Raw genomic sequence first — 27,545 nt, forward strand, 5'->3', positions numbered from 1 at the left:
AAATGTGAAGGAAAAGGCAGGCATACAGAGAATATCTTCACAGAATATTTTTTATTACTCTACTCCTTGTAGTATACATGAAAAAGTATGTTTAATTTTTAAGTCCAAAAGAAAAGAGAATTCACAGAGTTCGCGGACAGAATGAAACACCCGAATTTCTTAATTGAAAATTAAAAAGTAATTTAGACGTAGGCAACGTCAGGTAGACTAGACCCCTATACTGGATCCCTATGAGAACAGGAACAGGGTTTTGTCTGTTAGAAAAGTCTCTTCTTGCCAGAACTGCCCAGTGGGTCCGGAGCTGGTCACCACATTGCCCGCTGGACGCCCGACAGCTGCCCGTGGTCTGCCAAGTGACGGAAGACAATACGACTAAGCCTCCAGCGCCGCTTCACACCACGTGGCCGGGACGTCATAACACACCGATTTCGGATTCTAACAGGACAGCTATCCCGAGGAAGGGCAGCGATCTCTCCATCAGCTACTTCCTAAGGGAAGTCACAGCATTATTACACATATCACATGCATATATGTATTCTGCATGCTTAAGTCAATGCTCAGAGTAAGGGAACGAAGGGCTACATTCAGTGATGTACCAGTTTGCGCAAAGAACCTTGGACACAGTAGTGAACCCTAACCTCTGGGTAGAAACAAATAGACCAGAAAAATGAAAGAGATGTGTGGCATGCTTCCAATGAAATTTTAAAATTTTTATAGAAATACAGATAACCAAGAAATCTGCAAACCAGAAATATAACAGCTCGGTAATTTTTAACAGAACATCTGAGTAGTAAGTAACTAGAACACAAACCAACCAACCAACCAACCATGATTCGCACCCCATGCCCAGGCTGTGCCTCCTTTCAGACACTGAGCACAGATGCTGTCTGCTAACAGCTCACCTGATTACTAACACTGCAGATGAGCTTTTCTTATTTAGAATTTTATATAGATTTAACCATACAGTTGGCATTGTTTTTTCTTCATTTCTCTTTGGTTTCTTCCATTCAATAATATGCTTGTGAGATTCATGCATACTGTTTGATTTTCATTGTGTGACCACACTGGAATTTGTTTATCCATTCCATAGATGGTGGACAGCTGGGTGGTTTCCAGTTTTGAGCAATTATGAATAGGGCAGCTGTATAAATTTTCTTCTGAATCTTATTTTTATTTCTATTGAAGTACAGTTGACACACACGGTCAGCTACCAGTGTGCACCATGGTGATTCGACGAGTCTACACAGTATGCTGTGCTCACCCGTGTGGCTACCGACTGTCACCGCACAACACTACTGCAATGCCACTGACGACATTCCTCATGCTGTACGTTCCATCCCCATGACTTATTCACCCTCTAACAGGAAGCCTGTGCCACTTCTTCCTCTGGCAAAACAGTTGCCTGTATTTATGGGTCTGTTTCTGTTGTTTTAGATTCCACATATAAATGAAAGCATATTGTTTTTCTCGGATTTCACTTAGCATAATACTTTCTAGGTTCATCCATGTTGTTGAAAATGACAAGATCTTATTGCTTTTTATGGCTAAGTAATATTTCACTGTGTATATATATGTACACACACACACACATCTTCTTTATCCAACTTTCTGTCAACGGGCACTTAGGTTGCTTCCGTATCTTGCACACTGTAAATAATGCTGCAGTAAACACAGAGGTGCAAGTACCTTTCTGAGTTAGTGTTTTCATTTTCTACAGGTAAACACCCATTAGTGGAATTACTGAATCATACAGTACTTTTAAAAAAAATTTTTTTAATATTTGTTTTTGAGAGAGAGAGTGCATGCGCGCACACCCGTGTGTGAGAGCAGGGGGTGGGAGAGAGAAGGAAAGACAAAGAACCCAAGCAGGCTCTATGCTGTCGGCATAGAGCTGGATCCGGGGCTCAGTCTCACAAAATGTGAGATCGTGACCTGAGCTGAAATCAAGAGTCAGACCTTAATTGACTGAGCCACCCAGGCGCCCTGAGTGGATCATACAGTATTTCTAATTTCTTGAGCCATATCCACACTGTCTTCCACAGTGTATTCCCACTAACAGTGCACGAAGATTCCCTTTAATCCACATTCTCGCTGATCCTTATTCATTTTTATCTTTTTAATTCTAACCATTCTGACAAGTGTAAGGTGACATCTCATTGTAGCTTTGATTGGCATTTCCCTATTATTAGTGATGTGGAGCATCTTTTCATGTGTCCGTCTGTCTTCTTCAGCAAAATGTCTATTCAGGTCCCTTTCCCCTCCTCTATTTTTAATTGAATTATTTGCTTTTTTAGGGGTGCTGAGTTGTAGAAGTTCTTTATATATTTTGGGTGCTAACTTCTTATCATTTGCAAATATCATCTCCTATTAGGTTATCATTTCATTTTGTTGATGTGTAAAAACTTTTATTGTAGTGTAGTCCTAATCATTTATTTATGCTTTTGTTTCCCTTGCCTAAGAAGACATGTCTAGAAAAATGTTGCTACAGCCAACATCAAACAAATTACTGCCTATGTTTTCTTCTAGGAGTTTTATCATTCCAGGCCTCACATTTAGGTCTTTAATCCATTTTGAATTTATTTTTGGGTATGGCTAAGTGATCCATTTTCCCAAAAGCATTTATTGAAGAGACTGTCTTTTCCCCATTGTGCATGCTTGCTTCCTTTGTGGCAGATTAATGGAGTTTCTGTCCCAGTGACATAGGTCTATTTCTGTACCAGTACGACACGGTTTTGATTATTATTGCTTTGCTGTGCGTCTTGAAGTCTGGGATCCAGATACCTCCAGCTTTTTTCTTTCTCAAGATTACTTTGTCTACCTAAGCTCTTAAGTAGCTCCGTAAGACTTTTAATATTATTTGTTCTAGTTCTGTGAGAAGTGCTGGTGGTACTTTGATAGGGATATTTCACTGAATCTGTAGATTGCTTTGGGTAGTGTGGACATTTAAACAATATTAATCCTTCCAATCCAGGAGCATGGAATATTTTTCTATTTGTTTGTATTGTATTTCTTTCATCAATGTTTTTATAGTTTTTAGAGTATAGATCTTTCAACTGCTTGGTTAGTTGATTCCTAGGTATTTTAATGTTGTGGGTACAACTGTAAATGGAATGGTTTTCTTTTACCTTTTTTAACATTTTTATTCATTTTTGAGAGAGAAAGAGAGATGAGGGTATGAGCAGGGGAGGCACAGAGAGACCAGGGTATGAGCAGGGGAGACACAGAATCTGAAGTAGGCTCCAGGCTCTGAGCTGTCAGCACAGCGCGGGGCTTGAACCCACGAACTGCAAGATGACCTGAGCTGAAGTCAGCCCCTTAACCTGACTGAGCCACCCAGGTGCCCTGGGAATGTTTTCTTAATTTTTCTTTCTACTACTCTGTTGTTAGTGTATAGAAATGCAACCAATTTCTGTGAATTAATTTTGTATCCTGAAACTTTACTGAAGTCATTTATTACCTCTAATAAGTTTTTTGGTGGAGTCTTTAGGGTTTTCTATGTATAGTATCATGTCACCTCCAAATAGTGACAGCTTAACCTCATCCTTATCAATTTGGATGCTATCTATAGCTAATTTTTGTCTGACTGCTCTGGCTAGGACTTCTGGTACTATGTAGGATAAAATTGGCAAGAGTAGATAGACATCCTTGTCTTGTTTTGGTTCTTAAAGAAAAAGCCCTCAGTTTTCCACCACTATATACATTCTTGTTTGTATATTTGGAAAATATGAGAATGTATTTCTGTTGTCTCCCCATGTTTTTTCTCAGCTTTACTGAGAGATATAATTGACATATAATATTGTGTAATACATTTAATACACATATACTTTGCAAAATAATTACTACAGTAAGGTCTTATGAACACCTCCATCACCCCAAATAATTACCTTGTTTTTGGGTGATGAGAACATTTAAAATTCACTCTTGGCGAATTTCAAGCATGTAATACAGTATTGTTAACCATAATCACAATTTTATATGTTAGATTCTCAGAAGTTATTCAGTTTATAAACAGAAGTTTGTATACTTTGCCCAACATCTTCTCATTTCCCCCAGCTCCCAGCCACTGGGAACCACCATTATCATCTGTTCCTATGAGTTCAACTTGTTCCACATATGTGAAGTGAGATCACACAATATTTGTCTTCCTCTGACGTATTTAACATAATGCTCCCAAGGTACATTTAAGTTACTGCAAAAGGCAAAATCCTATTACATTGTGTGTGCGTGGGTGGGGGGTGTGCAAGCATGCAGATTTTCTTCGAATAAATATCACCTTCATTTGCTGACACATAGGGTGTTTCCATGTCTTGGCTACTGTGGATAATGCTGCCATGAACATGGGAGTGCAGATATCTTCTTGAATTAGGATTTTCATTTTCTTCAGATAATCAGAACTGCTAAACCATATGGAAGTTCTTAACTTTTATTTTTTATAATTTTTTTTTACATTTATTTATTTTTGAGAGCCAGAGAGAGACACAGTGTGAACAGGGGAGGGTCAGAGAGAGAGGGAGGCACAGAATCCGAAGCAGGCTCCAGGCTCTGAGCTAGCTGTCAGCACAGAGCCTGACACAGGGCTCGAGCCCACAAACTGTGAGATCATGACCTGAGCCGAAGTCGGACGTTCAACCGAGTGAGCCCCCCAGGCGCCCCTAATCTTAACTTTTTGAGGGAACTCCAGTTTTCAATAATTAGTGCGCCAATTTACATTTCCACCAACAGTGCACAAGGGTTCTCTTTTACCTACATCCTTGCCAACACTTACATTTTGTGTTTTTGATAAGAGTCATTCTAACAGATATAAGGTAATAGCTCATTGTGGTTTTGATTTGCATTTCCCTGATGATAAGTAATGTTGAGCATCTCTACATGTACCTGTTGGGGACACTTGTAGGTCTTCCTTGGAAAAATGTCTACTCAGGTTCTCTGCTCATTTTTCACCTGAAATGGTTTTTGGGTTTTTTTTTCTTTCCAACTGAATTATAGGAGTTCCTTACGTATTTTGGACACTAACCCTTCCTCAGACCTTTTGCCATGCAGAAACTATTTACTTTTATGCAGTCCCACTTGTTTATTTGTGCTTTTGTTGCTTATGCTTTTGGTGTTGTATCTAAAGAAAAATCACTGCCAACAGCAATGTCAAGGAGCTCTTCCCGTAATGTTTTCTTCTAGAAGTTTTACAGTTTCAGTTTGTACTTTAAGTTCTCACCCATTTCGAGTTGATTATTGTGAGTGGTGTAAGTCAGAGGTCTGGTTTCATTCTTTTGCACATGAACATCCAGTTTCCCCAACACCATTTATTAAAGACCCTACCCTTTCCCTATTGAGCAGTTTTGGTCCTCTTGTTGGGAATCAACTGGGTTGGGTTCTGGGCTCTTCGTTCTCTTCCACTGCTCTATGTTTTATGGAACATCATACTATTTTGAGTACGGTAGCTTTATAATGAAGTTTTTTCTTTAAAGACTTTTTAAAGTAATCTTTATACCAAATGTGGGGCTTGAACTCATAACCCCAAGATCAAGAGTCACACATTCTACTGACGGAGCCAGCCAGGCACCGCTGTAATAAAGTTTTATATATTAGGAAGGGTGTAGGTGCATCTGGGTGGCTCAGTCTGTTAAGTGTCCTACTTTGGTCGTAATCCCATACATAGTTCATGAAATTTGAGCCCCACACTGGACTCTGCGCTGACAGCACAGAGCCTGCCTCGGATATCTGTCTCCTCCTCTCTGCCCCTCCCCTACTCACTCACACATTCTCTTTTGGGAAAAAAAAAAAATGAACGTTAAAAATAAATTAGGAGGATTGTAGGTCCATTTACTACTACTACAAAAAAAAAGAAAAGAATAATAATAAGCATGTAGCCCCCAGTTTTTTTCTCTCTCAGATTTGCCTTGGCTATTCAGGGGTCTTTTGTGATTCCATATGAATTTTAGGGTTTTTTTTCTTTTTTAATTTCTGCCAGAAATGCCACTGAAATTTTCATAAGGATTGCGAAGAGTCTATAGATGGCTTTGTGTAATATAAACACTTTAGTAATATTAATTCTTTTGATCCCTGACCACAGAATATCTTTTCGTTTAGGTCTTCTTCAATTTCTTTCATCAATGTCTTATAGTTTTCAGTATACAGATATGTCCCCTCTTTAAATTTATTCCTAAATATTCTATTGACTTTGATGCTGTTGTACATCAGATTATATTATTCTCTTTTCAGATTTCTGATTTGAATGACTTTTTAAAATCTCTTCTTGACTAGCTGCTCTGGCTAGGACTTCTGGTCCTATGTTGAATACAAGAGCCAAGAGTGGGCATTTTTTCCTGTTCTTGATCTTAGAGGAAAAGCTTTCAACCTTTCACCATTGAACATGATGTCAACTACGGGCTTATTCTTTTCTTGTGCGTTTCTTCTACACCCAATTTGTTGAGAGCTTTTATCATGAAATAATGCTGAAGTTTTTCAAATGCTTTTTCTGCATCTGTTGAGATAACTGTATGATTTTTTTTTTTTTTTTTTTTTTTTTTAGAGAGAGCAAGTTCGAGCAGGGGAGAGCAGTAGGGGGGAGAGAGAGAATCCTAAGCAGGCTCCTTGTCCAATGTGGAGCCCAATACAGGATTCAATCCCACAACCCTGGGATCCATGACCTGAGTCAAAATCAAGAGTCAGATGTTCAGCCAACTGGGACACCCAGGTGCCCCAATCATGAGTTTTATATTGCATTCTATTAATGTGCTATGTCATATTTATTAATTTTCATATGTTGAATCATCTTTGCATCCCAGGGACAAATCCCATTTGATCATGGTGGATGATACTGTTAATATGTTATTGAATATGATTGCTAGTATTTTGTAGAGAATTTTTGCATATACTCTTCAGGGACATTGGCCTGCAGTTCTTTTTATAGTGTCTTTATCTGGCTTTGATAACAGTATTATGCTGACCTGATAAAATAAATTTGCAAGTGTTCCTGTCTTTAATATTTTGGAAGAGTTTGAGAAGTATTGGTATTAATTCATCTTTAAATATTTGATGGAATTCACTCATAAAGCCATTTATGGGCTTTTCTTTCTTGAAAGGTTTTTGATTACTAATTCAATAGCATTATTTGTTATTGGTCAGTTCATATTTCCTATTTCTCCTCCACTTAGTCTTGTCAGGTTGTATATTTCTAGGAATTTACCTATTTTATCTAGGTTATCCAATTTGTTGGCATGTAATGGTTTGTATCGTTTCTTATGATACTTTGTGTTTCTGTGATCTCAACTGTAACGTTTTCTTTTTCATTTTGATTTTGAGTTCTTGCTCTTTTTTACTTAAAGATTTGTCAATTTTGTTTATCTTTCCAAAACATCAGCTCTTAGTTTCATTTATCTTTAGTGTTTTTCTGGTCTCTATTTCATTTATTTCTGCTTTGATCTTTATTATTTCCTTTCTTTTTCTTTTTTAAGATCTACGCCTAATGTGGGGGGCTTGAGCTAGAACAACCCCAAGAGTCACATGTTCTATCAACTAAGCCAGCCAGGCACCCCTGTGAGTTCCTTTCTTTTGCTAACTTGAGCTTAAAGTTTATTCTTCTTTTTTGAGTTCCTTAAGGTATATTGGTTATTTCCAATATGACTTATGCATCATGAAAATCTGAAACCTCTGGGATGCAGAGCAAGTCTGAGGCTGGAGAAAGAGGATAACAGAGCCCTGACATCTATGGTAAAGATTCTGGCACCTGGGGTAGCAAAGATGAGAGGTCGGATGAGATTTCCAATTTTATTTGTTTTTTTAAAGTGTATTTTGAGAAAGAAAGGGAGGGGCGGAGTGAGAGAATCCCAAGCAGGCACTGCACAGGGATCAATCTCACGGAATGGGAGATCATGACCTGAGCCAAGAGCTTGACATGGGGCTCAATCTCACAAACTGTGAGATCATGACCTGAGCCAAGACCAACAGCTGGACACAACCGACTGAGCCACCCAGGCGCCCGGAGATACACATTTTTAAAAGAGCAATTGCAATGTAGAAAATGAATCTAGAAGGGCAAGAGTGGGATTACTACAAAAGTTTGCATTAAGGATTTCTCAGAAATTTATTCTTATATATGTGCCTATTAGTGTGTGATTGTATTCATTTAAACCTAACAAGTATGACTGAGCCTGTGCTAGACTGTGAGAAAGCACAGAAACTACTCTAACATATTAAAAGTGCATAAACTACATAAAATGCATATAAGATCCACTATATTAACATAACTTACTAAACATTAAGAATATTTCCTAGAAGGGCACCTGGGTGGCTCAGTTGGTTAAACATCCAGCTTCGGCCTAGGTCATGATCTCACGGTTCGTGGGTTTGAGCCCCACATCGGGTTCTGTGCTGATAGCTAGCTCAGAGCCTGGAGCCTGTTTCACATTCCATGTCTTCCTCTCTCTCTGACCCTCCCCTGCTCACGCTGTCTCTGTCTCTCAAAAATAAACATAAAAAAATTTTTTTAAAAAGAATATTTCCTAGGTACTTTGTTCTTTTTGGTTTAGTTTAAAGTGGGATGGTTTTCTTAATTTCTTTTTGCTACTTCATTATTAGTGTATAAAAATGCAGATTTCTGTATATTACTTTTTTTATCTTGCATCTTTATTAAAATCATTGATCAGTACTAACAGATTTTTGGCAGAGTCATTTGGGTTTTCTGTATATAGTAAAAGGTCATCTGTAAAGGGTGAGTTTTATTACTTCTTTACCAATTTCTATGGTTTTATTTCTTTTTCTTGTGTGACTGCTGCAGTTAAGAGTTCCAGTACTATGCTGAATAAAAGTAGTGAGAGTGGACATCCTGGTGTTGCTCCAGAACTCAGTGGAAAAGCTTTCAATTTTCCATCACTCTGAGTACGATGTTAACTGTGGGTTTTTCATATATGGCCTTTATTAATTTGAGGTATGTTCACTTTGCTGAGAGTTTTCTCGTAAATGGCTAGTGTATTATGTCAATAGCATCTCCTGAGATGATCATATGGCTTTATCCTTTCTCGTTAGTGTGATGTATCTGATTTGATTTGCCAAAGTGACCCACCCTTGCATCCCTGAAATAAATCTGATTGTGGTGAATGATCTTTTAATGTATTTGTTGGAATTGCTTTGCCTTTTTTTTTTTTTTTGAGGATTTTTTCCACCTGTGTTCATCAGAGATTTTGGCCTCTGGTTTTATTTGTAGTGTCTCTGTCTGGTTTGGTGTCAGGGTAATAGTGGCCATGTAGAATGAATTCAGTTTTCCTTCCTGTTTACTGGAATAGTTTGAGAAGAATAAATATTAAGTCTGTTTTTATTTGAGAGAGAGAGAGTGCAAGCACAAGCAGGGGACAGAGGGAGGGGGTGGAGGGATAAGCGGGGAGGGAGAGGAAGGGAGAGAGAGACAGAAGGAGGGAGGGAGAGAGGGAGGGAGAAACTTAAGCGGGCTCCACACTCAGCACAGAGCCTTGCACTGGGCTCAAATCCCATGACCCTGGGATCATGACCCAAGCCGAAATCAAGGGTTGGATGCTCAACCGACTGAGCCACCCAGGCGTCCCTTAACTCTTCTTTAAATGTTTGGTATAATTCATCTGTGAAGACATCTGGTTCTGGAATTTTATTTGTTGGGTGGGAGTTTGATTACCAATTCAATTTCATTATTAGTAATAGGTCTGTTCAAATTTTATTTATATTAATTTTTTTTAAGTTTTATTTATTTATTTTGAGAGACACAGGGACAGCAGGGAAGGGACAGAGAGAGAGGGAGAGTGAGAATCCTAAGCACAGACACAGGGCTCGAACTCACGGAACTGTGAGATCATGACCTGAGTCGACACCAAGAGTTGGATGCTCAAAGGACTGAGCTACCCAGACACCCCTATTTACTTTTTTTTTTTTAAGTTTATTTATTTTGAGAACACACACATACACATGAGCTAATGAGGGAGGGTGCAGGAGGGTGTGGGAGGGCGAGAACGAATCCTAGGCAGGCTCTGCACTGTCAGCACAGAGCCCAACGCAGGGCTCAAACTCACAGACTGTGAGATCATGACCTGAGCCAAAGTCAGATGCTAAACTGACTGGGCCACCTGGGTGCCCTGTGTTCAAATTTTCTATTTCTTCCTGAATCAGCTTTGGGAAAGTATAGGTTTCTAGGAATTCATCCATTTTGTTCTAGGTTGTCCAATTTGTGGGCATATAATTTTTTCAAATATTCTAATTCTTTGTACTTCTGTGATGGCAGTTATCATTTCCTTTCCTTCATTTCTGATTACATTTCTTACTTTTTCTTGAGAAGCATGGTTAAATGTCAATTTTGTTTATCTTTCCAAAGAATTAGCTCTACCACTGACCTTTTCTAATGTTACTTTTTTGTCTCTATTTCATTTATTTCTGTTCTGATCCTTATTATTCCTTCCATTATTCCTTCCATCTTTTTCTAGCTTCTATAGGTTTTAGGTTAGGTTGTTTGAGATTTTTCTTGTTTCCTCAAGTAGGCCCATATGACTAAACCTTCCTTGCAGAAATGTTTCTGCCATGCCCAAAAGATTTTGGATTACAGTGTTTTTATTTTCTTTTGTCTCCATGTATTTTTTAAATTTTCTCCTTAATTTCTTCCTGACTCATTTGTTGCTTAGTGTCATGTTTAGCCTCTAAGTGTTTGTGTTTTTTCTGGATTTTTTTCCCTCCTAATTGATTTCTAGTCTCATACTGTTATGGTTAGAAAACATGTTTGATATGATCCTCTTATATTTATTGAGACTTGCTTTATAAACTTACATATGATCTATCCTGGAAAATGGTTCATGGGTACTTGAAAAGAATGGGTATTCTCCTATATTTGGATAGAATGTTCTATATATAGATCTGTTAGGTCTGTCTAATGTGTCATTCAAAGCCTCAGTTTCCTTATTGATTTTCTGTCTGGATGATCTATCCACTGAAATAAGTGAGGTGTGAAAGCTTCCTACCATTGTCTTACTGTCAATTTCTCCCTTTGTATCTACATTTCCTTTATGTATTCAGGTGCTCCTATGTTGGGTACATAGGTATTTACAATTGTTATACCCTCTTGTAAGACTGATTCCTTTATCATTTTAATGCCCTTTTCTGTCTCTTGCTACAGTCTTTGTTTTAAAGTTTTTTTAAAATTTTGGACACACGAACAAGGTTAATGACCAGATGTTGTGGATGTGGTAAATGGAAATAAAGTTCATAGACTTAGGAGACATGCATGCATTTTTAGACCACTAAACCTAAAGGTTTAGCCATTCCTCAGACTGAACTATTTCTTTTTAACATTTAAAATAAAACTTTTAGCACAATAAACAAATGTATTAAAACAGACTTCAAGAAATGCCCAAATTATTTTTTAAAACATTATCTAAATTTTTCCCACATTTCTTTAAATGTCCAGTTTTCTTTGGCAAATGTATCCCAAATCCTAAATTTTCATTTTATTTATTAACTTTTAAAAGCTTACTTATTTTGAGAGACTGCATGAGTGAGTGGATGGGCAGAGAGAGAGAGAGAGAGACAGACAGACAGACATAGACAGGGAGGGAGGAGAGAGAGAATCCTACGTAGGCTCCACATTGTAAGCACAGACCCTGATGTGGGGAGTTAATCTCCCAAACTGTGATCACAACCTGATCTGAACTGGAGTCAGATACTTAACCAACTGAGCCACCCAAGTGCCCCCTAAATTTTCATTTTAGAACTGACTTTGTATTTATATAACAGAGTGCACTAAATTGATGTTCATCAGGGTACCTTTCTCTAAGCCCTAATGGTTTCTACTTTCATTTAAAATGTGTTATCTTTTAAGTTGTTATTCTCAAAAATATTCTGGAGAAAAAGTTATTAATTAAACACTGATAAATTCTTCATTTCTGTTACAGTGTAAATTTATCATCTAACCCACAGTGGTCTATCAACTTTGTGCGGTTGGGTTTCTTGTTCTCCTCAGACATAGCTGACTCCAGCTCCCAAAGCCACAGCTGGCTTCAGCTTCTCCACTTCCGTATTAACAACTGTCACCGAGACATGTCAGTCTTTGATCGGTACATTCTGACCAGTTTTGGCCTCCAAAGAAGGTCTTCTTTCTCCTCAATCAGCTGCACCAATTTTGCTTTTTCTTCACACTTAATCCGTACTTGAGAAGATTCTCATTCACAACGTCACTTTGGAGGTCACTGCCTGACTCAGTATCAACTGAGATTGACAAGCACTAATACTCTTTTAAGATTTTTTTTAAGTATCTCTACTACCAATGTGGGGCTCAAACTCACAAACCCCAAGATCAAGAGTCACATGCTCTACCAACTGAGTCAGCCACGTGCCCCTGAACTGATATTCTTGAAGTTATTTTTCAAATATGCACTTTCTTCAAATTCATTGTCTATGTGTTTAAAACTTTTTTGAAATGCCAAAGTTTTCTTCTGTCAAAAATGCTGATTTCTCTGAAAAAGTCTGATCATTTTCTTCATTCTCTTTTTTTAAGATTTTTACCACACTGTAACCGGAATGAAAATGAAGATCTAGTTTTCCTTAAGTGTTACACTCTCTAAGTGTTACACTCACAGGTTGTTTTCCTGAACTACTTGTATGTGCGGATGGGGGGCTAGCACGATCCTGCGGAGTGCCGGCGGTGGGCTTTCCGTCTTGACAATGAAATCCTGCTTTATTTCCCTCTCCTCTGCCATCCCCACAGTGCAGAAAAGGCACCTCAAGTACTGCTGCCCTGGTTTTCTTGCTCTTCACTTCTATCTGCATGGTATGTGTTTCTCCATCCCATCACTTTCGGTTTGTATACATCTTTAGGTCTTGATGTGGGTCTCTTATAGGCAGCATATAGACGGTTTTTTTTTTTTTATCCACTCCGTCACTCTATATTTTTTGATTGGTGCATTTAGTCCACTCACATTTAAAGTAATTACTGATTTTATATATAGGTATATATACATATAATATATATATATATATATATACATATATATACACACACTCATAGTTATTACCAGTTTGTTGATTGTGTCCTTACTGTTTTTGTAGTTTTTGTCTGCTTCCCCCCCGCCTTCTCTTGTTCTCTTTGGTTGGGGTTTGAGGTCTGTCTTTATAGTGTTACACTTGGATTTCTTTCTATTTTTATGTGCTACTATAACTTCTTCATTTGTGGTTACCACAGGGTTATATATAGCATCTTAAGTGTTCAACAGTCTGTATTATGTTTACAGTAGCTAGTTTAAATTCAAACATATACTAAAAGCACTAAATTAACCCCTCATGTTTTGTGTATATGATGTCATATTTTACATCCTCTTATTCTGAGTATCCTTAGAATAATTTTTGTAGATAAAACTGATTTACTAATTCCCATATTGGCTTCATAAGTGATTAACCCACGACTTCTAGTATGTTTGCCAAATTTAACCAAAGAGGTGAAAAACCTATACTCTGAAAACTAGAAGACAGGATGAAAGATACTGAAGACGACACAAACAAATGGAAAGGTATCCTACGGTCCTGGATTAGAAGAATTAATACTGTTTAATGTCCATGCTACCCAAAGCAATCTATAGATTCAGTGCGATCCCTATCAAAATATCAACAGCATTTTTCATAGAACTAAAACAACTAATACCAAAATTTGCTTAGAACTACACAAGACCCTGTACAGCCACAGCAAACCTGAGAAACAAGGCTGGAGGTATCACAAACCCAGATTTCAAGATATACTACAAAGCTGTAACAATCAAAACAGCACGGTACTGGCACAAAAATAGACCCACTAGGCCAACAGAATAGGACTAGAGAGCCCAGAAATAAATCCACGCTTATATGGTCAATTAATCTATAATAAAAGAGGCAAGAACGTATACAATGAGGAAGAGAGTCTTTTCAATAAATGTGGTCGGGAGAACTGCTACCGGCTGCAGAAGGAAACTGGACCACTTTTCTTACACAACACCCAAAAATAAACCATCGAGTCATAAAAACCTAAATGTGAGAAACTGCAACCACGTAACTCCTAGAAAACATAGGTGGTAATCTCTTGGACATTGGCTTTAGCAATATTTTTCTAGATGTATCTCCTCAGGCAAGAGAAACAAAAACACAGTAAAGTACTGGGACTGTGCCAAAGCGAACAGCTTCTGCACCTCAGAGGAAACCATCAGTGAAACAAAAAGGCAACCTACTGAATGAGAGAAGACATCTCCAAATAATACATCTGAAAAGGAGTTAATATCCAAACATCTATAAAGAACTTCTATAACTCAATACCAAAACAGCAAATAATCCAATTAAAAAACAGGCAGAAGGCTTGAATAGACATTTTTTCAAAGAAGACATAGATGGCCAACAGACAAATGAAAAGATGCTCAACATCACTAACCATCAAAACCACAATGAGCCATCACCTTACAACGTTCAGAACGGGTAGAATTAAATATTGGCATGGATGTAGAGAAAATGGAATTCTCCTGTACTATGGGTGGGAATGTAAATTGGTGCAGCCACCATGGGAAACAGTATGAAGTTTCTTAAAAAAATGAAAAATAGAAATACTATAAAATCCAGTAATCCACTACTGGGTATCTGCCCAAAGAAAACAAAAACACTAATTTGAAACAATATATGTACCCTTATGCTTATTATAGCATTTACCTACAATTATCAAGAAACGTAAGCAACCCAAGTGTCCAATGACAGATGAATGGACAGAGATGTGTACGTATATACAATGGAATTATTACTTAGCCTTAAAAAAACAATGAGATCCTGCCATTCATAACAACGCAGGTGGACTTACAGGTTATTATACTAAGTAAAATAAGTAAAATAGAGAAAGACAAATGCCATATCATTTCACTTATACGTGAAATCTAAAAAACAAAACAATCGAACAAACAACTAAAATAGAAATGGGACCCACAAAAACAGAAAACCAGTGATTGTCAGAGGGCAGGTACGTGGATACATGTGCAAAAGGGGTGAGGGAAAACAGAAGTGCAGGATTCCAGTCACGGAATCAAGTCACAGGGAGGAAAGGTACAGCATAAGGAATCTAGCCAACGTATCATGAATAGTGTTATGTGGCGGCAGATGGCCACTGCCCTGGCGGAGAGCACAGCAATGCGCAGAGTTGTTGAATCACTATATTGTACACCTGAAACTAAAAGGACAGTGTGCGTGAGCTATACTTCAGTTAAAAAACAAAAAAAGGAAAAGTACATCATGGGGAATACAAAATATTGCAATAATGATGCATGGTGACCACACGTATGGCTGAGCAATGTATAGAATTGTTAAATTTATTAGTTACCTGAGACTTACAACAGTGTGTGTCAATTATACTTCAATCTTTAAAAAAGAGGTATATACTTCCAGTGATAAAATAAGTCACAGAGATTGGGAATATAGTCAATAATATTGTGATAATGTTGTATGGTGACAATGACTTATTTATCATGGTACACAGAGTAAGATATAGGATCAGCAAATCAAGTATATATGTTCCACAGCTGGGAAAAAAAAAGATTTCTTTCCTAATCTCCAAAAGCTCATGCATATGTTGCCATTATGAAATATTTACTGAATTCTATAAAACACAATTAAGTCAATGAAGAGTAGACAGTATGTGCTATAAAATGGACTGGAGAGGAGACCAGGCTGGAAGTCAAGTTTCATGGATGGTGTCCTAGAATAGCTATGAATTATGTATGTATATGTATGTGCCTATTACATACACACACTCCTCTCCTTGTTCCCAAAAAGACTTCAGTCAGTTTACAAATAAGGATACTGGGGCCCAGGGCCAGACAATAACATGTACTGTGTACTGTGAAAAGCCTGTAAGCCTGTCAGAACTGGGGCGGAAGTCTGGTCTGGACACTACTTGGTAGGCAACTCGGAGCCAGGGTCAGTTCCTGCAGCTCACAGTCCTTGAGCAGCTACTGCTAGTTCTCATACCAGAGCCATTCCTCTGAGGGGAAGTCTTTGTAAATAACGTCCTCCACAACACTTTAAGTTGTTTCTCAGGGGCCTCCTCTTACTACTCCCTAAATATAAGCAAGCAGCTTAATGCCGTAGGGTAAAAGCCATAACAGAATGGTGCAGGACGCTCGGTTTTCTGATCTGGCTAATCTAGACAAGATTTAAAAGAATGAGTGTAATGAATCGCCTGTATATTATTCAGCCAGCTTCTATAAGTCGTTTTTTATTTTACTCTGACCTTTTGATAGCGTGAGTAGCCTTGAGTTTGAGTTCAGGTTCTCAAGAAGGCTCGTGAATGCGGGTGTGCTGTGTCACCAGCTAGGTGTAGGACCCATACGCCTCAGGAAGCCAAACAGGATTGACATCCTCTTACTCAAGCTAAGGAGTATGACAAGAGAGTAAACCAGATGGAAAGCCACCCCAGCATACGGAGGTGGGTGAAAAAGGTCAGAGAGGCAGGCACCCATTGCCTTGGTTGAGAAACAGATTAGGCCACAAATGAGGCACATGGATTCGATTGTCAGCACAGCCTCCCAACGTGTTGAAAGTTGAAAGAGTGGGAAGAAATGGGGGAGAGACCTTAGGTCAAAATAACTGTCCAACTTCTGTGTGACTACCAGGCCCCAGTACTTTCTAAGGGTCATCTAAGGAAACAGTTAAAAGGCTAGTTAGGAATGAAAAGTTCTCTTTAATCTGAAATTCACCAAAATCACTTCAAGGGTATTAGTTTGTGTTGACTGGGAGAATCTGATCATATTCTCCAGAAATTATATTGTTACTAAGTCACAATGCTTTGATAGGAAAATGATCTTGTGGTGCATTGGGACGCATCTTAATTAGCTCACCTGAAGATCTTTCGGCAAAATGGTATTCTTCCTGAGGGAATTGATTCGCAGCCTCTCATCTGCATATTCATAGGCCATTTTTCGTCTCTTCACATCACGCAGCATTTTCCAGTCTACATAATAACCTCGAACTTGGCCAGAAGCTGATGGAGGAACCATCTAAAAGACAAGGAAGAAGGTGAAGGACAGTGAGATCCAGGCTCTGAAAGTATCTCCCATTCTGTGATCCCTTTTACTATTTATGACCTAATAGCTTTTTTTCTAATAATTTTGGATTTTAATAACTTAAATAGACCTAATTCAAAATAAGTAACTTTCATAAATGTACATTAAGCCAAAATGATGGTAATTAATAATGCCAATAAGGTGTGTTGGTAAGTGAAACATTTTTAAGATTTTTATTATAATCGTTTGGTCTTTACTTAGGCTACTAGTGGTTCAAAAACCCAAAAAAGTGTAAAAAATAAATTCAGGGTAGACTCTCTCCCGCCTCATTCCTTACCTGTCCTATGACCACCCCTCCACCTCCAAAGGTTTCCAATGTTACTAGATCCCGTATCCTTCCAGAGATCTTTGTCTATACAAATACATATACACACCCCCATCCCATGTTTCATGCCCTCCCCTTTTCTCGTTTAACAATGTATCTTGGAGATCTTTCATATACATATGTTAAAAAGCTTCTCCTTTTGTTTAGGTTGTATATTCCACTGCATGGATGTAACATGCATGTGTCCAGAGTCAGACACTCAGCCCACTGAGCCATCCAGGTGCCCCTAATTTTTGTTCTTTTATCTTGTCAAAGGAGTCCCTAAAGCTAGCCATTCTACTAATAAGGCAATTGAGAGCTCTTTATAAATAATTTTCCCCCCAAATGTAGCCAATTTAAAGGCTCCATTGCCTGGCCATTGAAAAGTAGGGTTTTATTAATTTTAATATCGACTCCTTTCAGTAAGCCTTTTTATGGCTTAACCAAAGATACTCTCACACACACTCTCTCTAAAGTTTAAATAAACTTAAAAAAAAAAGAAAATTAGACTGAAGACAAATAAATGCCTACATCTAGTGAAAATAACCCTTTAGTTTTTCTTTTCTTTTTTATTTATTTTGGGAGAGACAGAAAGAGTGTGAGCTCGGGAAGGGTAGAGGGAGGGAGGGAGGGAGTGGGGGGAGAATCCCAAGCAGGCTCTGTGCTATCAGCGCAGAACCTGATGCCAGGCTTAAACCCACAAAACTGTGAGATCACGACTGGAGCTGAAACCCAGAGTCAGATGCTTAACCCACTGAGCCACTCAGGTACCCCAAAATTTCCCCTTCTTAAAATCCAGCCCCATCTGTTCTAACTTCCTCTTCCCTACAAGATTCACAGAGAGCACTCCAGCCTAATCTCTAGGTTCAAAGTGTATCAGCTATTTTTGTAAACGCCGAAAACAGAAAGTGAATTTAGCAGAAGCCTGGGGAACACACTGCAGGGCCTGGGTTACTAAGACCAACCCCAGCCAGCTTCAGGCGTTTTCATGCAATCACCTTTGCAGGTGCAGCCTAGTCACTCCTGACCGTGCACCAGAGAATCCATGTTCCCTGAAGAGCAGAAAACATTTTAAAGTATAAAGCTAATCCTTTATACTAATAGAAGGCTTAGAGATGCCAAGGTTGAACCATATTAACCAGAAAGAAGACTTCTGTTAAAATGCTTCATTTTATACAGACTTGTACGAAGATAGCAATCTCTTGATTCTGATTTTCATTAAAAATCTCCCTGATATAAAGAAGTAAATCTATTATGGGCAAGTAGTAAATTGTATCATTTATCTTGAATGTATGATAGATAAGCTGCTATATAATGATTGCCACTTCAGATAGCTGTGAAATTAGGTGATTAACTAGTTGTTACCTAACCTTCTAATTTCTGTATAAGTCTAATTACATGAAACAGAAGTTGGGGTTTTGATTTTTTACTTTGCTTATCCATTTGGAGTGTCATTGTAACTACTGTATTGTAAATGATGGAAAATAATTGCATATGTTAAAAAATATTGTTATATTCTAAAAAAAAATAAAGTTAGAATGACCTAAAAAAAAAAAAAGAAGAAGAAGTAAATCTATTTATAAAGGTGAGCTAGTTCCTTGATATTCAGGCTGTAACCCAGTTCTCTGGAGAAAAACAGTCTTTGTCTTACAAATCTCTCCAAGACCAGAAATGAAACTCTAGAAACAAGTCAAAACCCACCTATCTTTAATAATCCTTAAACATCCCCTATTTTCAAAATGTGCATATTATAAAAGACCAGGATATTGAAACAAAATTGCCCTGTACTTAAAGAAAAAAGGTACATTTTAAATTGCAATTATCCTGAAGCTCTTATAAAAATGTTTTTTACATTCTTTCTGTTCCTTGAAATGATGAAATCTTATCGCATCTCTGAAATTAAGTGCAGTTCACAATCACCTAAGACTAAAGAAAAAAAAAAAAGTGGTGGAAAAAGGCCCTTTTACTTTTAAGTAGACTCCACTAGATCATGAGTCACATGCTCTACTGACTCAGTCAGCCAGGCGCCCCTTTTAAATACAAACTGCGGAAAGGGTTCCTTGGCCCAGACTCGAGTACCTTTGATAACAGACAGATATGCTCCAAATCTCTACCTTGAAGAAAGCTTGGATACTTTTTCTGTAAATTTCCTACCCCATCTTCTCTAGGACCTAAGAGCCATTCTTTAAAACACAAAACTTTAGGGAGAAGTTTTCATCCAAAAAATAAAAAAATAAATTACAAGGAGGTATTTGGAAATATTAGTAAAAACAAAAGCTGTAAATTTTTGTTTATTCCTCATCTATGTATTTGTGTCCATATATGTTGTAAATACAAGATAGTTTCTCTATTCCAAATGGTACTGCTAAAATTTGTAAAAAAAGCTCTATTTAGTTGAAGGCAAGTGCTTGTAAAATTTGAGCATTCTAAAACTCTCAGAAAGCTAGAAACTAACCCAAATGTTTTTCAGGTTCACATGATCTGAAAACACATTTGATATGAAAACTAGTTTAAAAAGACATATCTTTAGAGTTATCACCATTAAATATGTAACTTTTATTCTACCTAAGATATCGCTTACAATGTCTGCCCACCGTTCAAAAAAAAACCGCTTAGGAATAATGGCTGATTTTGTCTAATGTTTAATGAGGTTTTGGTAGGTCATTTAAACATAATCGCGTAACAAGTAAATAAAAAGTTTTAGTTAACCTTTTAAAATAGTGTCTCCAGGGGCACCTGGGGGGCTCAGTCGGCTAATCGGTTCAGGTAATGATCTCTCGGTTAATGGATTCGAGCCCCGCATAGGGCTCTGGGCTGACAGCTCAGAGCCTGGAGCCTGCTTCAGATTCTGTGTCTCCCTCTCTCTCTGCCCCTCCCCTGCTCACACTGTCTCTCAAAAATAAATAAACGTTAAAAATAAATAAATAAAAATAAAATTTTAAAAAAGTGTCTCCAAATCTTTGTAGTAACTTGAAACCTTAAAGTTTTGCTAAGTTAAATGATGAGTTAAGATAAATTCATTAAATATCTAGATCCTTTCCAAATAGGACAAAACACTAATTACTGAACACAGGTTTATCCACCTTTGGATTTTTATTACAGAGAAACTAAAAGATATTTAGATGTGTTAATACTACATAAAAAAACTTAACAGCACCTGGTTGGTTCAGTCAGTTAAGTGTCCAACTTCAGCTCAGTTCATGATCTGATGGCCCATTTGTAAGTTTGAGTCCAGAATCAGGTTCTGTGCAGTCAGCACAAAGCCTGTTTCAGATCCTCTGCCCCTCCCCCTCTATCTCTCCTCACCCACACTCCCTCTCTCTCAAAAATATTTTTAAAATTCCAAACGGCACACGTTTCTAGAAATTACAAAATGTATTTATAAATCTGCAAATTTAAGGACTGCTCGTTACCCGACCATTCACAATTGCTTACTTCTTAGTTTTCTCTAGAAATTAGTTTCTAAGGTTAAAAATTCAAATTAATGTATGTAGTTAAAACTACTAGGGGCACCTGGGTGGCTCAGTTGGTTCAACATCCAACCTCGGCTCAGGTCATGATCTGGCAGTTGGTGGGTTTGAACCCTGCGTTGGGCTCAATGCTGACATCTCAGAGCTGGGAGCCTGCTTCAGACCCTGTGTTTCCCTCTTTCTCTGCCACTCCCTGTTTGCACACACTCTCCCCTTCTCAAAAATAAACATTAAAAAAACTATTAAAAATAAGGGAAACATCTCCATAGGCCAAGTAGGTAGGATATGTTTTCACTAACAAAAAAAAGTATGAGAATTAGAGATGAATTTTGGTTCAGGGGAAAACAAAGAAAAACACATGACAAAACCGAAATGTAGGGAAAGAAACTTAGAGGTTTGTTGGAAAGGAGTCTTTGAAAAGGAATTTTAATGTGTGATCAAGCTGGTTAAGACTGAAATGAAATTATTTTATAAAATGAGTTTTAAGGGACCCCTGGGTGGCTCATACTGTTAAGTCTGACTGTTAAGTGTCTGACTCGATTTTGGCTCAGGTCATGGTCCCAGCCAGGGTTCCTGAGTTCAAGCCCCGCCTAGGGCTGGGTTCAGTGGGGCTCTTCTCAGGATTCTCTGTCACCCATCTCATGTGCACAGGTGTGCCCTCTCAAATGAAGTCTTTGACCTGGAATATTCTGAAAGATTTGTTATATATAAATGGGGGGGGGAAGACCTGGGGGGAAAAGATGTAAAAATAAGTAAAATATGGGAAGCATTGTCAATTAAGTAATATTAAGTCTTTACATTGTATTTGTAAGATTGTGGCACATGTGGATAAAGTGGCATTTTGGAAACATCATCAGATTAAAAACAGTTCTTGAGCCTGAAAAGATCTTACCAAGTACTCCTGACCACGGATGCTACAGCCAAACTAAAAAGTATTAAGTCTTGGTTACACAACACACAGCTTAAAAAAAAAAAAAAAAAAAAAAGGCTCCACCTGACACCTGGTCCGTACAGATGTGGCAGACCTCTAAATCAAAATGACAAGGAAGAGAAGCAGCTGATACTGAGGTAACCTGCTTCAGCCCAAGATGACAGATCGATTTCATACTAAAAACATAAAATCCATTCTCCTTTTCCTTTATTCTGGCACTGGCCTGGAAAGATTAATGTCCCCATCTGTTATCTCCCAGGCCGTTGCTAAGATGGCATAACCTCTTTAATTTCAGGCTAGGAGAAAATCTAACTGTGCTCTTAACTTTTCACAAGCAAAATAAGACACCTCATCTGTTGATTCCCCTGAATTTACATTGTTGAGTTAAAAAGGACCCACCAGGAGGCTTTCATGACTCAGGATTCACTCCTTTTGACAGGTCCCTATTTCTCTAGCTACAGATACACATAAATGACGCTATGCTCAAGAACCGCCCCTTATTTCTTAAAATTACTGCAAAATCTGTTGCTAAAGCAATAGTAGCCCCATAAAGATCCTTAGACTCTCTAACCTAAGTTGTCCTTAAAAAATAGCCCTTGATTATCTTTTATCTGAGCAAGATGGCTGTGCTTATGGCCACCACCTGCTATGCTTGCATTAACACTTCTGGGGAAACTGAAACTCAATTACGTAAGATCACAGAACAAGTCACTCGGCTTAAAAAGCTCCTTGCATGGGGTCTTTCTTTGAATTACTTCTGACTGGTTTGGGTCTTGGGGACCATAGCTCTATAGTACACTCCATGTACTGGGAATTACCTTGCTTCTAGTAATCATAAGAACTTCTGTCGTCTGCTGTAGTCTCTTAAAAGCTTTAAATGCATGCTCACAGCTGCTACCCATCAGGCAAATGATCTCCCTAAGACTTGAAACATCTGTGGGTGCCTGGCGGGCTCAGTCGGAGTGTACGACTCATGATCTTGGGGTGGTGATCAAGCCCCATGCTGGGCATAGAGATTGCTTTAAAAAAAAATTAAAAAGGACTTGAAACATCTAAGGAAGAAACTCGCCAACTTAAAAACACTGTGAGCCTGAAGCCGTGACCTGTGAATACCCCAGAGATTAAGCCAAGACCTATGGACAGGTCACACAAGGGAAGAACAAAAACTGTGGGAACCTGAGGTCGGTTCCTGAGAGTGGCACTCACGCCTTTAATTGTGATCACAGCTCTGTTAAGCTGAGCGTTTGATCTAAACGGGGGGGACCCATAAAATAGAAAACCATAGACCCAAAATGGCATCGCTTAGCCCTAGTCTCTAAACCGGGGCTTAATACCTAATCTAACTGCAGTTCTGACCTCCCCCAGCAAAGCAGTCTTAGCTGGTCAGTCAGAAATTTTCTGATGGGTGCCAATGAGTGCCACACGGACCGTCCATCCCTGCAACGGAAAATGAGGTCATCTGCATAAGACCCCAGGCTCTGTCCCCCTAAGGGAAGGTGATCTTCCCTGAAAAATTCTTTTCTTTTTGCCAGTAACTTTCTTGCCCCACCCTCCTTCCTATAAAAATCTTCATTTTCTGCAAGGCCTGAGAGCTTCCCTCTACTCGCTAGATAGGGTGGTGCCTCGAGCATGACTTAATAAAGCCACGTAGACCTTTAAGTGTACTCAGCTGCATTTTGCTTAACATAATGCAGGCACAGATTGTATAGGCCACTAGAAACTCAAAACTCTTCCAGACCACAGCAAACATGTTAATAAATTTCAGCTACAGAAAATAACGATGGCTTCCAATAAAAGCTGTTTATAGAAGAAACATACATATAGCATAATACAGAATAAAAAAGTGAAAGTGAGATGACTGGAAAGCCAACATTTTTTCAATCTATTAGTAAAAGATAAACTGAATGCCTTCAGTGCTAAAATTCTCATGGAGAAAGACAATTCTACATCACCTTTGTAAGTAAGGCAAGCACAAATGGAATTTCAAGATTGATTTGACACATAACTGAGTCAAATGAATACCAAGGTCTTGCAGCTGGGCTGGAAAGAAGTGCCCTGGAAAAGGGAACTTCACTAAGGCTTTGAATGGACGACAAAATTTTTATACGGGCTGGGGGGTGGGGGACAGGAGAGAAGGTGACGTTTGCCCAAAACAAAAAGGAAAATGAATGAGATCTATTCAGAAGACAAGGGGAGATCACTCTGGCTGAAAGAAACAATTCCCGTTGAGGGGCAATGCAAGGTTTGCTTTTACCTACGAAACTGAAAGTTAAGGAGACTTAGAAATCAAAAATTAAACATTTTCCTTCAATTCTTTCCCAAACTATTCCTAATCAACTTCCTCTCTACCATCTCCTAACAGGTTTCTATTTATTTTAAAACATCTCTCATTCTTTTGTATAATTTTTTTCTGACTAGAAATACACCCAAGACATTTATCGGTCACTTATATTACTTCTGAGAATGTTTTACGTCCTTTGCCTACATTTCTTTAAATTTTTTGTTTTTTATTTTTGAGAGACAGAGGGAGACAATGTGAGCAGGAGAGGGTCAGAGAGAGAGAGGGAGAGACATAGAATCTGAAGCAGGCTCCAGGCTCTGAGCGGTCAGCACAGAGCCCGATGCAGGGCTCGAACCCACGAACCGTGAGATCATGACCTGAGCCGAAGCCAGACGCTCTACCAACTGAGCCACCCAGGCGCCCCTTTGCCTACATTTCTATTGTCAATATTTACTTACTGGTTAATGCTGAATATATGAAGATTGCAATCTATTCTGTTCTGTACACATTCTATCCTCTCCCCCAGTCACCTCCCAAAATGCCTCCACTGGGCCCTCTTCAATTCATGCTGTTTGGTCATCAAAATCTCCTAAATCCTCAACTTCTCTTACCGTATTCAGATTTTTGCTCTAGCTGAACCTTGAATCCCTCCTGCTAGCTTCCCCTGTACTTTTTTCCCCCCACAACTGGGCACGGAGGTGTGCGGGAACTGTACTGCTCGCTCTCCAGGGCAGCTCCCAAACCTTCCTTCCTGAAAGGAAGCTGTGACTTTAATGCTTTTGGGTTATACCTCCCACCACCCCTCACTCTTGCATTCATCTACCACAGCCTCCTTTTCATTTTTAAATGAATCTAAATCCAGGCTCACTGTTACTCTCTCCAATATGATTATTATTTTTTTTTAAGTAGGCTCCAACGCGGGGCTTGAATTCATGACCCTGAGATCATGCCAGGAGCTGAGGTCAAGAATAAGATGCTTAGGGGTGCCTGCGTGGCTCAGTCGGTTGATCATCCGACTTCCATTCAGGTCATGATCTTGCAGTTGGTGAGTTCCAGCCCTGCACTGGGCTCTCTCCTGTGAGTGGGGAGCCGGCTTTGGATCCTCTGTTCCCTTCTCTCTGCCCTTCCCTGTTCCTCTTTCTCTTAAAAATAAATAAACGTAAAAAAAAAAAAAAGTCAGATATTCTTGTCCTAATTCCTTGTGAGCTCAATATACATGAAATTATCCCCTGATCTCTCTGTACCTCGAACCTCTCCTCCAGTGACTTTTGTACTTACTTCTTTTTTACCATTAAGCACAAGCTTTCTGTTATCTTGCTTTTGTGTACCTCATTCTCTATTGCTTATTTCTAGCTTGCTCTTTCAAACACCCCAATAACAATTTCTGTGAGGTTTTTAATTCATTGATCCTACCACCTTTTCACTCTCAGCTCCTGATTTCCTGTCTCCCCTTACCCAGCCTGAATTCCAGTGTGTAAATACAATGTTGTCTTTCCTACATCCTCAAGTGTCTGGCCCCTCTCTAACATCACTGTACTTGCTCCAATTCTTGTTACTATTTTCCCATCTATTCCTACTTCATACCAGTTATTCTTTCCTTAAATCCCTAACACCTGCTCCCACATCCTCATATGCCACTGATGACTTCTCTTTAATTATAAAATTAGAAGCAATCAGGAATTTCCATAAACATCCACTATGACATCTACCCACGTACCAGCATCTGTAATCATATGCTGCACATTCCCTCCTGTTATTAAAGATCCATTCTAATATAGTAACTGCTAACCACATATTGGTTCCAAATACTTGAAATGTATTTACCCCAGTGCAACTGGGGAACATTAATTCCTAATTTTAATTTTAATTTCTTAAAAATTTAAGCTGAAGTCGAGGCACTTGGGTATCTCAGGTCATGATCTCATGGCTTGTGAGCTCAAGCCCCGCATTCGGCTCTGTGCTGACAGCTCAGGGCCTGGAGCCTGCTTTGGATTCTGTGTCTCTCTCTCACGCTCATGTCTCTTGCTCAAGCTCTGTCTCCCCCCCCTCTCAAAAATAAATAAAACATTAGAAAATTTAAAAAATTTAAACTGAAGCAGCTGTAATTTTTTTTTTACTGTCTTTATTTATTTTAGAGAGAGAGAGAGACAGCATGAGCAAGGGAGGGTCAGAGAGGGAGGGAGACACAGAATCTAAAGCAGGCTCCAGGCTCTGAGCTAGCTGTCAGCAAAGAGACCAACGCGGGGCTCGAACCCATGAACCATTGAGATCATGACCGGAGCCGAAGCCTGACGCTTAACTGACTGAGCCACCCAGGCGCCCTGCAGCTGTAAATATTAAACAACTTTATTGTTTTGGCAGTACTATATTTTCCCTTTTAATAGTGGAAAATTTGGCATCCAAACAGATGTGCCGTAAGTAAAATTCAAACTGGATTGTGAAATCTGGTAGGAAAAAAGAATATCTCATAAGTCATTTTCATAGATTACATATTGAAGGAATATTCTGGTTACGCTGGCTTCGAATATTTTATTAAAATTGCTTTTAACAGGCTACTAGATTGTTTTAAATTACACATGTAGGTGGCATATAATTCTATTGGACAATGCCACATAATGAACTGTCCATGTTCCTTACACCAAATAATGGAACAGGAGACCCAGCCCCTTTTACCTACACAAGGGCGCAGCTCCAGCAATTCTTCCCTCTCTAATTTTCCCCACCCTACGCGATCTGTCCCTTTAACACAAAAACCTGCAGTTAACTCTGTCACGTGAAATAACAAGGACACAAAACACTCTTAACCCAGCTACTGACCCATTTTTTTGCTCCCCTTTGCGGTAAAACATCTGAAAAGGTTTGTCTTTACTCGTAGTCTCCCAATTTCTTTCCTCATTCTCTCTTGAACGCTTAGCCCCCCACCACGCCATTAAAACTGCTATGATGAAGGCTCCAACCTCCACACTGCTAAAACCAATAGCCAATTCTCTCCTTTTTTTAATGGGTCTGTGAACTCTGAGCAGAGAGCCGACCATTGCCTGTTCCCAGAAATTCTGTCACCTGCTTCTGGGCCACGACACTATCCAAGCCTTCCTTCTCCCTCACTTAACTCCCGTCAAGGCTTCCTTGCTCGGCTCTCCTTGCTTAATGTTGGGGATCCCTGGGGCCTCACTCCACGCCTTCTCTTCTCCACCGGCACTAACTTCATATAAATCGGCGGCCATCTGCCCCTTTCAATGCCTGTCAGTTACAGGCTTAGGAACACCACCCAATCTGCAGCTTGGACCTCCCTTCAGACGGGTCCGCACTGGGCATTACAGTTGGCAGAGTAGTAGAGGACCCGTGGGTTTGGGGACTCAGTGGAGAGGGCGTTGGCATGGGGCTAAGGGCGCGGGCCTGACCTGCTGCCGGACGGTCCGCAGCAAACAACCAAGCATGGAGGCCGCCATGTTGCTCGCCGCAAACGCCTAACTGCCGCAGTTTTATTGACTGCCAA

General features: G+C 39.1%; 1 protein-coding gene and 1 pseudogene across 1 annotated transcript; both read right to left on the reverse strand.

The window, feature by feature from the left end:
- Positions 1 to 32: 32 nt before the first annotated feature.
- On the reverse strand, positions 33 to 27,545 carry MRPS14 (mitochondrial ribosomal protein S14). The gene is made up of 3 exons (XM_029933082.1): positions 27,451 to 27,545; positions 16,839 to 16,997; positions 33 to 488 (listed from the first exon to the last, which is right to left on the reverse strand). The coding sequence occupies exons 1-3, from the start codon at positions 27,496 to 27,498 to the stop codon at positions 306 to 308; spliced, it is 390 nt and encodes a 129-aa protein (XP_029788942.1). The 5' UTR covers positions 27,499 to 27,545; the 3' UTR covers positions 33 to 305.
- LOC115288667 lies at positions 11,864 to 12,771 on the reverse strand (annotated as a pseudogene).

This window comes from Suricata suricatta, chromosome 3 (genome assembly GCF_006229205.1).
Source record: "Suricata suricatta isolate VVHF042 chromosome 3, meerkat_22Aug2017_6uvM2_HiC, whole genome shotgun sequence".
Taxonomy (NCBI): Eukaryota; Metazoa; Chordata; class Mammalia; order Carnivora; family Herpestidae; genus Suricata; species Suricata suricatta.

Excerpts from the sequence above, each read along its gene's own strand:
- MRPS14 (XM_029933082.1), bottom strand. The coding sequence starts at position 27,498 with ATGGCGGCCTCCATGCTTGGTTGTTTGCTGCGGACCGTCCGGCAGCAG. Across the intron at positions 16,998-27,450 it reads TGCGGACCGTCCGGCAGCAG|ATGGTTCCTCCATCAGCTTC; the intron begins GTCAGGCCCGCG and ends CTTGTCTTTTAG. Across the intron at positions 489-16,838 it reads TTTTGCCGAAAGATCTTCAG|GAAGTAGCTGATGGAGAGAT; the intron begins GTGAGCTAATTA and ends GACTTCCCTTAG.